At 32.4% G+C, this 14,539-nt stretch overlaps 1 protein-coding gene across 1 annotated transcript in view; it reads left to right on the forward strand.

The window, feature by feature from the left end:
- LOC106649283 (ankyrin repeat and KH domain-containing protein mask-like) overlaps positions 1-14,539 on the forward strand; it is a 68,070-nt gene that overhangs the window by 33,219 nt on the left and 20,312 nt on the right. The window contains exons 15-18 of the mRNA XM_014366603.2: positions 216-370; positions 6,907-7,082; positions 11,032-11,164; positions 13,847-14,508. Of these exons, the coding sequence (XP_014222089.1) occupies positions 216-370; positions 6,907-7,082; positions 11,032-11,164; positions 13,847-14,508 (1,126 nt within the window). The remainder of the gene's footprint in view (positions 1-215; positions 371-6,906; positions 7,083-11,031; positions 11,165-13,846; positions 14,509-14,539) is intronic.

Genomic DNA, 14,539 nt, shown 5'->3' on the forward strand with positions numbered 1-14,539 from the left:
AATGATTTGGACATCTAAACCAATAAAAAATACTATAAATCGCATTTTTGTATGAAAATTCACGTTCTTACATAATTTTCAATTTTTATATCGTAAAGAGTTGTAATTTCGAAAATGGATCGATCGGAAATTTACTTTGGAGGAATTTTCTATATATTTATCATAATTTATATTATGTTTGCATTGTTATAATATTATTTTAACTTTTAACATAGGCGCAGTTAAACTTCTCCTTGATATGGGAAGTGATATAAATGCACAAATTGAAACAAATCGAAATACGGCACTAACTTTGGCATGTTTTCAAGGACGTCATGAGGTCGTCAGTTTGCTATTAGATCGCAAAGCCAACATCGAACACAGAGCAAAGGTAATTATTTATATTTACTATTTTTTATTTTTTTATTATTATACATAAAATATTTCCTCAAAACACACGCTATAGCGTGTGTAGTCATTTTTTCAAATTATTTTTGTGGTCTTAATCATGAAACTACTTATGAAGATGTATTTTCTACTGCTTTTATTTGAAGGCTAATAAGGAGCTTCAATATTTGTACATGTACACTACCCGTTAATCGCTTTTTCCATACCTGAACAAAAAATTATCAATTTTACAAGTTACGTAGTTCAGTCAAAAATAAACGAATTGAGTTTTTAAAATGACTGTTTGAAAGGTTTTTGCGAGAACTTATGAAATTTCTTGTTATTAAAATGTTAAAAAGCTATTATTAAATAAATTTTTCTTAGGTTTATGTATAAACTTATTGATTATTATTAAAAATTAACGAATTGAAAATATTGGATTCTCTTATCTTGACTATTTCTCTTGCAATTTTAATTAGAGAAGTCGTAAAAACATTCTGAGCCTACAGATATGTAGGTTTTTACCAAACCTTGAAATTGTTTTTTTTTCAATGTACTCTAATAAAAATAAACAGACAGAAAAACAATAACTCACTTGAATATAATTTTAGTTTGGATAGAAGTTTTACATGAGTCTGTAATGCCCTAAAAATTAACTTAAAATAACAATGAAACATATTCGAACGTAACATTTTTTGCTCCTTTCGAATCTGGCATAAATAATAAGAGTACCGATTGAAAAATCGAGTTTGGTTCGCTGTAGCTTTGAGGTTATGACCAAAGTCAAATTCAAGGTCTCATAGGATTTCTGATTCTTTTAAGGGGGGAAAGGTACCTTAAACCTACATTTATAAAAAATTTATTAAAAATGATGAAAAAATTTTTTTTTGGAATATACAGAGAAAACTCTGTTTTCTTCACTCTTTTTTCAATGTTTTTCACTCTGGAATATAAAAATTGAGGTCCCAGTCACCATAGAACCCTCCTCGATGAAGCAAGCCCACAGTCCTGACAGGTACCCCTGTGCCGTAGGATCCAGCTAGAACCGATGGTTCAATCATGGTCCTTGGGGTCTCATTTTGATCATTAGATGTGTGGTTACAAACGCAAGCACTTTCAGATTTTTTAATTAGTTATACACAATTTGCCAGCCACATATATACATTTATTCATTAATATATATGATAAAATGACAGATTGTGCTACATCATAGCCTGAAAAAAGTGCTCATTTGTCCCAATACCTTTGAAAGTGCTTGCGTTTGTAGCCATTCTCATGTAGAACAATCCCTGAAAATTTCAGCTCATTTGCTCAAACGGTTTACATGGAAAGTTACGGCAACAAAGCAATTTTGAGATAAAACGTTCCTGCCCAAGAGTTGAATAAAACCAAAATACATCAATATATGTCATAATGATACTCTCATGTCACTGAGGCTGCTTTAAACTTTTTGGACAATAAAAAACAGTAATTCAACTTGAAATTTCAACATATTAGACCCACAAGGACAATGTTCAATAATCCCAGACAGACACACAAAGCCAAATTATAAGTTTTACTAAAATGTTAGCATACGCTAATATGGGTTTTATGTGGAAACTGGTAACTAAGTTGATTATGTCCAAATCAACTTTTCACACTAATATACACAATCTCACATTAGAACTTGAACTCAGCCCTCTACCTATATTCACTCACATTCATAAAACAACAATCATTGGATCTATAGTTGGAAATAAAATCACTCAAAATTGATCAATTATCACTAATCTTGGTTATCACATGCAACATACAATAATATACATGATACAGTTATATACACATACATAAAGTACAGTGACATACATGTACACTGATGTATATATGTCAATTTACATATGTACTGCTGTATTTCTTGAATTTGAACTGCTAAAAATGTAACATTTTTATAACAAGCTATTGAAGCATCTTCATAGCTTTATTATAAATCACTATGTCAAGTTGCAAAGATATAACTTCACTGTACATGTACTTTTTTCACTTTCAAAAAAATGTAATTTTTAGCCATTGGAAAATCAAGATGCAGTCAGCAGACTGTTATTGACATTTAAGGAGGTTCGGGAGTCTCAGCGAAATGCAGCCAAATTTTTAAAACACATTTAATTGCTTTGAAACTTTATAATATGAATGTTAATATCAAAATACAACTTTTCACCGCAAAATTTTGTTAAAATGATGAAAAAATTTTTTGACCATTTAACATGGTTTCTTACGAGAAATCATGAATTTTCGCTTTCAATGAGCATAAACATAATGTAAAAAAACAAAAACTAAATAGAAAAAAATACGTACATGTAGGAAATTTAATAAGGAATAATTTGACTGCAAAAAGAAGTTCATCGACCGTTTAGTTATCGAGAAATAAATTGTTATGTGTAAAAATTCGTGGGTCATTTGCGCGTACCCTAACCAACAAATGAGCTAGAACAACAAAAATATGTGCTCATTCGACTCTAATGACAAATAGAGTATTGTTTTAAGCCTAAAACATCGAAAAAAACTCATCAAAATGATTGAATTATTAATAATAGCTATAATTGTGTGCCAGCTCATTGAAAAAACCTACAATTTCGTGTTATTTCGAAGTTGGCAGCGCTGAAAATTTAACATTGGAAGTATAGGAGCCCCTCGCGTCCCGCTTCGTCCCCCTCTGAGACTCCCGAACCTCCTTAATCAGGGCTCGCGCACGAAACAGAGAGAGACAGAAGATATGCCGAAACCCACGTGCTGCGAGTGGTGGCGTGACTGTACACCTATAGCCATGTAAACAAACAAATTTCTGCTAGATGTACTCTAACCAAAGAATAAAATGAGTATCAATAGACGGCGCTACCGACTCATGAAAGTCTCGAGATTCATGAGAGAATGGCAACGATATATTTTTAAATAATCGTAAAAGTATCGGTACTGAATAGGCTGTACATCACGGTACAGTTAAAATTTTTAAATTCCGATCACGGCACTGGAAAGCTGAGGAAAAATCCTATGAAAAAAGTCAATAAAACAAAATTTTTTTTTGTTGAGATTTTAGGTATCTTTCCCCCCTTAACGCTTACTTCATGATAATTCCAGGGGTGTCTATTAGACTGGAAGCGAAAAATAGTATATTTTGCACTTACGGAGTGAACAACTGGAAAGTCTCAGAGCACGTGTAATTTATCATCCGAGGCGAAGTAGTGGCTGATAATCACGTGCTCTGAGACTTTCTTTTTTCACTACATAGGTGCAAATACAATTTTTTGTGAACCCCCCAGCCTAAAGTAACATTTTCATTTCGCTCAGCGGGAGTAAAATGTTACTTTAGGTTGGGGTGGCACAAAATAATTTTTTTTATTTTGTCCGGACCAAACGGAAAAGCGATCTATGTACCAAAAAAATAGTCTATGCAAAATTTCAGCTAATGAAAATGGAGATAACCCGTTCCGCCAATCGCTTGAAAGTTTTTAATTTAATTTAAATTAATTTTTACCGCTTCTTTACAGCAATATTCAAATGGCTCTATAGCCGTCAATTTTCAAGCGAATAAAAATTCAAACCAGTCAAATTAAAGGTATTTTTAATACCTTAAATTTGCCTATTTCAAAGTTTAAATTGCTTCAAAATTGACAGCTGTAAAGCTGTTTGAATATTTCGAAAAATCGCAATTTTTCTAGTTTTGTAATAGCTGAGGTACACTCGGAAAAACACCAATTTTTTCTTGACTTCGGGGTATTTTTCGTGTGTTATAAGCTCAAAAATGGCGAAGGTTTTGACCGGAATATTGCATCCTAGCCCTATATAGCGGCATTTAAAATATTCAATTTTTTCGCATTTTCTTTGCTTTCCTTAAAGTGTCCTTTATTTCCAACAAATCCCAACAAAATTTGAAAACATCATGTTTAATGTGTTTTTCGACGAAAAAACCAATGATGACCTTAGATTTGACCTTCAACATAACCTGTAAGCTACAGCGAATCAAAATTGATTTTTTGTACGGTGACAACTTTTTATTGCAGATTTGAAATGAGCGAAAAATTTTACGTTCGAATACACCATTATTTTTTTTTAAGAGTATTTTATTCTATTCCTTAAATGAGATTATTCTAGGATAACTAAAGGTCTTTTTGCGTATGACATCGCCCTTTAATGGCCATGAACATAACTTTTAAAAAAACTTGAATGTGTATACAAACGTGAAATTTTCTGCTCATTTCAAATCCGCAATAAAAAATAGGGGTCACCGTACAAAAAAATCAATTTTGGTTCGCTGTAGCTTAGAGGTTATTTTGAAGGTCAAATCTAAGGTCATCATTGGTTTTTCGTCAAAAAATACATTGAACATAATGGCTTAAATTTTTTTTGGGATTTGTGGGAAATAAAGGACACTTTAGTATAACTAACCTCGAAATCGCTATTCTAGTTTTCCACTTCATTAATGATTATATTTTTAATTTGGCTGCAGATTTGGCTCTGAGACACCTATAAGCGCATTACGGTGCTTTAAAAAATAGGTCTTGAGATGCTTTTGATCATCAGTAGTATTTGGAAAAATTTTCAGTATTTTGTGAATGTCCTCACAATAAAAAGCATGTGAGCATTAGACGAATGAAATCTCCCTGGATCACCTCATTTGGTACATACCACGGTGTGTCCATCAAACAGCGAAGCACTTTGTTTTTGCCGAAGTAAAGGCTAAAATATGTGGTTTTAGGGGTCTTATTTCGGGGCGATAGCGCTTCAAATCAAGATCCTTCATAAAATACACTTATTATACATACAATAAACTACTCTCACATGAAATTTGGTAAAGATTCATGCCAACAAACTAGATTTACAGCCTATCCAAATCTTGCAAAAGAGGTACTTTTTGTAATTGAGATATCTGTACATGGCTGTATCTCCGTTTTATGTGGCCTCATCTTGTTTCATGTACCTGGCAGATTATTGACTTGTACTTGATGATTTTATTGTCTCATATCCATGGACACCGGAAGTGAAACTTCAGGAAAGTTTTTATTCTAAGGAATCCTTTTTAAGATGTTTTCTACTTTTATAATTAACTTAAAGTTTCATATCTTACTGAAATGGTTTTTTATAACTTAGATTTTTAATTTTCAATTAAATTTTTCATTCTTCTCTTTACTTATTTATTTTGATGCGTATTGTTACGGACACTATGTTCATACAAATTTTTAAAGCTAGTCTGCAGCTCTAATTCAATTTTCGAAAACAACATTGTTGCGCTACTCCAATGAAAAAACAGCTGCGTACATCCCCACTCTGTTCACACCTTCGGCGGCTAACGCCTCGCTAAATGCAGGTGTCTGCACCGCCGCGGCCTCTTTGCTCTCGGACTTTGCCAAAGTCGAATCGATCGAGAGCTTGGTTAGGGGCTTTTGTTAATAAAAAGTTGATTTATTTCAAACCCGGCATTTCTCTATTTCACCTACTTTCACAGTGATGGTTCTTGTGAGTACAAGACGCCCTGTCCCCTTCTCGCATCGCAGCGACAACTCTGCTTCTACAAGCTTCACCATCAGCCGCTAGGTGGCATGACAACATACGCAACCAACTTGCCTTCGCCAGGCTCAACACTCGGGACCGTTAACTCTCCAGCCTTACACGCCTGAATTCGAGATGTCCCAGTATTTTTCCACCATCACAGCGGACGATCCAAAGACATCCCAGCCGACGTTGCGCTTCCTGATCTGAGCCAATTCTAATTCGACTGACGCGCAAGAAACATGACAAGCTTCGCCGCAAAACGTTCTACTAATAAAGAAAGAAGCAAGGAGGGAGTAGAGGGCTGATCAATCCATCGGTTCTTTTCAGGGCCACACAAAAAGAAATAGACTTAAAAGCGACTTTCAATCTGTTGACTGCTGCCCGTCACAAGACAGAGGTCACGCAGGTCTTTGCAGCTACCATACCCTCCTGATATCCCACTCTACTCTCCACCGAGTGTTTTACTCAATATTCTTCCTTCAAAATTTGATCTTTTGCATCGACCTTCTTCGGACTTCATTCCTTTTATTTAATTGAAACTTATAATTCATTAAAGTGACTTAAGTTTCAATAATTCTCAGCTAGCGAGCCGCTAATATCACCAGCTAAACCTCGTTAGCCTCTCCGCTCTTTGCTGCTGGTGACTTCAAGGTCTAACCGGCTTGCCCTTCTTCGATCACTCAAATCGTTCGGTTTAGGAACTTTTTGGCTTGTTCACTCCAGCAAATGTTTACTATATCCCTACCCTACAGCACTAGCAACATTTTTTCGAACTGAAATACTGGATGATAAAAAGTGGATCTTATAATAGTGTTCATTCAACTACTTAAATGTTAGATGAGATTCTTCTGATGTCGAATCGTGAATGACATGCGGTCAAAAATGTATTCACGATTGCGTTAATGATAGGATGAACTGTTTAGGAATCAAAATTATCTGTATAGTGATAAATCATAAAATAATAGAAGTATCTTACTTACGAGCCATAATCATACTTAATACAAAATTTTATTGCAGACGGGATTGACTCCATTGATGGAAGCAGCCAGTGGAGGTTACATTGAGGTCGGAAAAGTGTTGATAAGTAAAGGAGCTGATGTTAATGCTACTCCAGTCCCTTCGTCAAGAGATACAGCTCTTACAATTGCTGCTGATAAAGGTCATAACCGATTTGTTGAACTATTATTGCAGAGGTATAAATGCTTTACTCTATTTTTTTATAAATTGAAAAATAAATTTCAAACTTTTTTAATAGAATTAAAAAACAGATATTGATGAATTAGTAATTTACGATACAAGTGCCATAAGTAGCACTTTTTAGCTTGACATATTTTAGAACCCGTGGGACGAGTATCGTACGACATTTTATAATACTGTACTAAATTCACATTCATGCCCCCTTTTCCGATACATAAGTCGAACTTTCTGGTAACGCAAAGTGAGGTTATCACACGAGCGTATGCGAGTGTGATGCAAACGTCGAGGTGCCAGAAAGTGTGACTTATGCCACCGTAAAGTGTGCCATAAATGTGAACTTATGCCACGCAGTGCTACAAAATTTTTCTGCACATAACCGCGTCCCAGCGGAAAATCATTCTCGAAATTCTGCACCGATCGAAAATTTTTAACTCTTTGAAAATATTACCAGTAGCATTAAAAAAATATTTGACTCATGCAAATCCATGAATTTTGACATTATTTTTCTGATACCTTCTTCTCAATACCACTTTTTAAACGATTTTGAACGAAAAATTCTTTGAAAAAACAAAAATCTAATAATACTGTTTTTCCTGAAATCAAAATTCTTTTTTCCCAAAAAGAGTTTATTATTCTTATATTATTCTTATATAACCTGTAGAATTTTGAAATTCGAATATCATTTTAAGGAGAGGCATACACCAATTCACTCCTCTTTGAAGTTTTCGTGATATAAATCATAGTTTAATGTCGATCTACATTCTCAATACAACATTGACAGCTTTGAGCACTAAAACATGTGGGAAAAGTTGTAGAATAGGCATTTTCATCTACTAACAGCTTATATTTGCTTTTCTAGGACTTTGGCACTGTGCGCAAGGTACAGATCAAAGTTTTATAGGTGGTAATTTCTGGTACGAAGTAAAATCTTCAGAAAAGTAACCTTTATAGGCTGAGAGTTTTGTGGAATTTTGATTGAGTTTTAAAAAATTTTTTATGCCAACAGATGTATAAAAAATCAAGAATCAAAACGGTGCCGAATCATAGAGTGATCGAATCATAAAACAGATTCGATTTATCTGTTATATAGATGAGCAATTCCGGAATTTAGTTTCGAATTTTTCGACTAAAAACGGAACAATTTTTTTTCGTTGGACGCATACTTTGAACATTGGGTATTGTTCTTGAAGGTCCTAGGAAGCTAAAAAAATGCGTGAACAATCGAAATTTTAATAGGTAATTTTTTTATAAGCATTTGTGTTCCGAGGAAAAATAATTAGTGCAGGCAAAACGCGCGCTCCATTATCCACCGATCAAAACTTTTCTAATTCGCTGGTAAAACTACTAGTGACCTTGAAAAAATAATCGACACATGTATTTTGAAAGATTTTTACATGCTCTTTCCGATGGTGACCTTAGATTTTTCGAAAAACGCATTATATGGCCAAAAAAACGGCTCAAAAGTCAAGCGTATTTATACAAAAAAAACACTTTTTTGAGCTATAAGCATATATAGTAGGGTGGTCCACTTTTTCAAAAATTTTTTGTATCTCGGGGGATCCATCGGAATCAGAAAATTTGAGGTTTAAAATGAATTTTCCCATAAACTAGAACTCAAAAAAATGATTTTAGATGGTGTCGATGGATTTTTGAAGTTTAAAAACGAGCTCCAAAAAAGAAGCAAAATCGGGCTATCATTCGATTTATTTCAAACTCTGTTTAGAGTGTAAAAATAATCTTGACAATACATTTTCTTATTTGTTTTTGTCAGCAGAATTGAATGCTGTAGTCAGTTTTGACCTAGGAGCACAATTTCATTCAAAAAAATACACTTTTTCGATCGTTCTTTTTCGCAAATTCCGCAAAGTTCATTTTCGAGCGAGTGGCAAATGAACAGAAAAAATCTAGAAAATTTTTTGACACCACCAAAATTTAGGATTTTTCATGACAAATCAAATGGTATAAATTAGTATACACTTTGAAATTATTTTAATGCAGAAAAATACAACTTTATCCCAAAAAACGACATTACGAAAAATTGAAAAATCGAAAAGTGTATTAGTTTCTTCCAGGAAATGGCTAAGTAGAATCAACTATGGAAAAAATTGCATGAAACTATCTGATAGGTTTTTTTCTCACCTTTCCAACGCCGGTTTCAGAAGTTAAAAATTCGCAAGATTCGCTGAGATACAGCTATTTTTGTACGATGCATTTTTTAGGCTTAAAATTCAATAATTCTGAGCTAGCTCTATTCATTAAAAAACCAGCGAAGCAGAATTTAAGCTAAAAAATGCATCGTACAAAAATAGCTGTATCTCAGCGAATCTTGCGAATTTTTAACTTCTGAAACCGGCGTTGGAAAGGTGAGAAAAAAACCTATCAGATAGTTTCATGCAATTTTTTCCATAGTTGATTCTACTTAGCCATTTCCTGGAAGAAACTAATACACTTTTCGATTTTTCAATTTTTCGTAATGTCGTTTTTTGGGATAAAGTTGTATTTTTCTGCATTAAAATAATTTCAAAGTGTATACTAATTTATACCATTGGATTTGTCATAAAAAATCCTAAATTTTGGTGGTGTCAAAAAATTTTCTAGATTTTTTCTGTTCATTTGCCACTCGCTCGAAAATGAACTTTGCGGAATTTGCGAAAAAGAACGATCGAAAAAGTGTATTTTTTTGAATGAAATTGTGCTCCTAGGTCAAAACTGACTACGGCATTCGATTCTGCAGACAAAAACACATAAGAAAATGTATTGTCAAGATTATTTTTACACTCTAAACAGAGTTTGAAATAAATCGAATGATAGCCCGATTTTGCTTCTTTTTTGGAGCTCGTTTTTAAACTTCAAAAATCCATCGACACCATCTAAAATCATTTTTTTGAGTTCTAGTTTACGGGAAAATTCATTTTAAACCTCAAACTTTCTGATTCCGATGGATCCCCCGAGATACAAAAAATTTTTGAAAAAGTGGACCACCCTACTGTATATGCTTATAGCTCAAAAAAGTGTTTTTTTTGTATAAATACGCTTGACTTTTGAGCCGTTTTTTTGGCCATATAATGCGTTTTTCGAAAAATCTAAGGTCACCATCGGAAAGAGCATGTAAAAATCTTTCAAAATACATGTGTCGATTATTTTTTCAAGGTCACTAGTAGTTTTACCAGCGAATTAGAAAAGTTTTGATCGGTGGATAATGGAGCGCGCGTTTTGCCTGCACTAATTATTTTTCCTCGGAACACAAATGCTTATAAAAAAATTACCTATTAAAATTTCGATTGTTCACGCATTTTTTTAGCTTCCTAGGACCTTCAAGAACAATACCCAATGTTCAAAGTATGCGTCCAACGAAAAAAAATTGTTCCGTTTTTAGTCGAAAAATTCGAAACTAAATTCCGGATTTGCTCAGATATATAATAAAACAGATTCATTAATGTTTTTGATCACACATTGAATAATAAAACTGATATGAAAGTCTAAATCAAAATTATACAAAACTCAGCCCATAATGGATACTATTCTGAAGATTTTGCTTCGTACCAGAAATTACCACCTATAAAACTCGGATCTGAATTTTGCGCAGAGTGCCAAAGTGCTAAAATAGAAAAAATAAGCTATTTTTAGATGCAAAGGCCTATTCTACAACTTTTTTTTCATTCTATAGGGCTCAAAGTTGTCAATATTGTGTTGAAAATGTAGATTGACATTAAACTATGAATTATATCACAAAAATTCTATAAAGGAGTGAATTGGGTTAGGACTCCCCTTAAGCCATAAAATAGGCTGATAATCCTCTTAAAATATCAAAACGATGAGGTGTAGCACTTTTTTACTCTATCAAACTTGTTTTTTAATGATACAAAAATTTTGTCTCTAATATTTCTTTTGTATTCTTTCTGCTTTCGGAGTCATTGATTCATAAAAACATTTGAATTTTTTCAGTAACGCTTTGGTAGAAGTTAAGAATAAAAAAGGGAATAGTCCACTTTGGCTTGCCGCAAATGGTGGACATTTGAGCGTTATAGATGTACTATTTCATGCTGGTGCTGATATTGATTCGCAAGATCAAAGAAAGGTTTGTTATTGATACTTATAAATATACATATCAAAATAATTCATCGACGTTGATATCGTCAGTTCCGATTCATTAGCGAAAACTAACATCGACATTTATTCAGCAACAAAAAATAGCGTATTTCAGGGTCCTTAATAGAAAACTAACACTTTTCGATATCGTGTAACAAAAACTAGCACATTGGAATAATGCTTTTAAATAAGGGAGTACTCAAACAAGCTTGACTAGATCGAGTACTCACCATATTTTCGAGTTTTAGCTAAATAAATGATGCATTAACAAAATCATGAATATCTTCGGTACATGTGCGTTACATACTCGCAGAGCTGATATTTTCACAATTTATCGAAATTCTGTACAGAAGGTGACACTTTTCCATTTAAATTAACATATGAATGTATTGATCTTTGTAAAGAGCGTCGATATATATAAAATGCGTGCACATGCAACGGGGACATTCATAGTTTTGTTTATTCATTATTTATTTAGTAAAAACTCGAAAATACTCGAGTACTCGAAAGATCACGAGAATTTGAGGTTCTTCTGTTCTGTTTAACTCTTCCAAGCAGCAGTGTAAATAACTTATGGAGCTTCACTCTTTGCGTGCACGCTGACCTCCTATGTTTATTTATCGTTAAGGCAATGCCAAAGCTTCATTTTTTACCGACAGAGCACCAAAAATTAAACTTATTCTTTAATTTTTTATTCTGAATTATGAAAAATGGATGTTTGGTGCCCTCTGTTTTATTGCTTTGAAGTGGTGCAAATTTTAATTTTCGTTAAGTGGTCTCCCATTAAAATAGAATAAAAAACTTCAACATTTTTTTAAATGGCATTCAAGTAAAATATAGAATCAAAAATTTGGATCCCATTTTCCTGGTAAACCACTCGATGACAAGTGTTGCAATTTGCATCAATTTTTCTGAGCAATAAAACAGAGTCAACCATAGAGCCGTTTTTCAAATTTCAGAATGAACAGAGAAAGAATAAGTTAAACTTTTTGTTCTTTGTCAGTGAAAACGAGGCGTAAGCATAGCCTTAAAAGGAATTATACAGCAAGCATGACCGAAAAATTAATTTGTCTGTTTTCTTTAGATTTTTGGACAAGTATCATTTCCCTGAGTTTTAAAAATCAAAAAATTTATTTATGTCATCATAGCGCGTCTATGTACCTAAAATCAATAAAAATGCGATATTTTTTAATTCCTACTGTTTCTTTCGATTATTCAACTAACTCTACCATTGTTTTGCAGCCCGCTTCCAATTTGAACATTCAGTTGATTTTTCATACATTTTTAATTTTTCAGTAGCAACATTATTTTTTGTCTTAAAATTCGATTTGGCCACCTAGGTTAGACAAGCATTTATATTTGGCTGTAATTCACTATTTATTGCTACTATTTAGTGCTGCTTCTTGTGTTTTTTGGAAATCAATAGAAGCAGTGTTGAGTTGCGCCGGCAAAAGTAGCAGTAAGTAATAGAGTAAAGTTGTTAATTGCACATGTGAAAATGCGTATGATAAAAAATGTCACGTGTGTCGCTAAAATGACAATGAATCTGTGTAGTTTTGTTCCAGTTAAAAGAGTAGTATAATGTACATTTTCAGCCTTACTATCAGTTATAATTTTTCGTCATGTGCATTTATATAAAAAAAATTCAGGGTTTACTCACTTTTTCTAGTTTACATTGAGCACACTTATCTGAATCAAGGACTAGTGTACACGATAAACACGTATGTGTACTAAACAAAAATGTCTATCGAAATATTCAATATTTAAAAAAAAACTCTTATGTCAAAAAAATTTTTAAATTAATTTTTATTTGATTATGTAAGTGTGTTTTTTCCCAACTTTTATTAGTCTGTAAACATCGATTTAAATTACTTTAGATAAGTCCATATTTAGTGATTTTCAAAGGACTTGCTTTACACAATAAGATACATAACTTAGTTTGTAAAAAATTGTCAGCTTAAAATATTTAAAATTGTCTATTTTCCACCAGTTTTCTGCGGTCAGTCTTTTCTTGTGGTTGGTAAAATATTTCAGGACATAATCATGTTAAACCCAAAAGTCGATATTTTTTTTTCAATTTTTAATTCTTAACTCGTGATTGAACTTAGTAATTGAAAAATATAAAATTAAAAGATTTGACATGAGTTTAAATTCATTCTAACCCATGTTTTTTAAAATTCGTCAGATTTCGATCATTTTTTTATGTTAAAAACAATAACAAATTCATCTATTGAAAATTCTTTCCTTCAATCATAAGCTAAGAGCCTAAAGTTTGAGAAAAAATTGTTGGATTTTTATTTCAGACGATCCTACATCGAAATATCTTGCCTACCACAAATAAAGACTGGCAAAGGGAAACTAGTGGACAATGAACAATTTTTAATATTTTAAACTTTAATTTTTTTACAATCTCTTTAAATAAGAAACGTTACTGTTCATGTACTTTAAATCAATCAGACCCATATTTTTTTATAATTTAATGTTATTAAAAAAAATTTTTTTTTTAAATCATGTACTTTTTTCGATTACCTTAAATAAAGTTCACAGGTGAGACTGAATATTATCTTAGATTTATTTCTATAATTAACTTATAATAAATGATCATGATTCTATTTTTATTATGTTTATAAAATGGTTATTTATACTGATTTTTATGTATAATTTGTTTTAGGTATCTTGTTTGATGGCAGCTTTCAGGAAAGGACATGTCAAAATAGTAAAATGGATGGTTAACCATGTTTCCCAATTTCCTAGTGATCAAGAAATGACCAGATACATTTCGACTATAAACGATAAAGAATTGTTGGGCAAATGCCATGACTGTGTAAAAATAATAAGAGCAGCTAAAGAAACTCAAGCTGCTAAGGCTAATAAAAATGCAACAATTTTATTAGAAGAACTTGATATGGAAAAAACAAGAGAAGAATCTAAAAAAGCTGCAGCAGCTCGAAAAAGAGAACGTAAAAAGAAGAAGAAATTAGAAAAAAATATAGAAAGACAAAAATTAAAAAATGAAGTCTTTGGAGGCGTTATAAACGAGGACAAGTCTTCAGCCGAAAATAAAGTTAAATGTGCAGATAAAAACGATTATAATATTGTTAGATCGACAGAAGAGCCGAAAACTTCCATAATGAAAAATTCTAATGATGAAATTACGGAAAATTTGGATAAAAAGAATACTAGTCAAGTATTATCAAACCAAGAGACAAATGAAGAACTTGAACCATTGCCTAGCTCAATTCCTGCCTTCAGTAAATTAAAAAAGAAGCGTATGAGTAATACAACAGTGCCAATGACAACTCAAAAAGATAATTCTAATGTATCTTATATCAGGTAATATTTCATTTTTTTTTTTTTTAATTTC

This window comes from Trichogramma pretiosum, unplaced genomic scaffold (assembly GCF_000599845.2).
Source record: "Trichogramma pretiosum strain Unisexual culture from Peru unplaced genomic scaffold, Tpre_2.0 scaffold52, whole genome shotgun sequence".
Taxonomy (NCBI): Eukaryota; Metazoa; Arthropoda; class Insecta; order Hymenoptera; family Trichogrammatidae; genus Trichogramma; species Trichogramma pretiosum.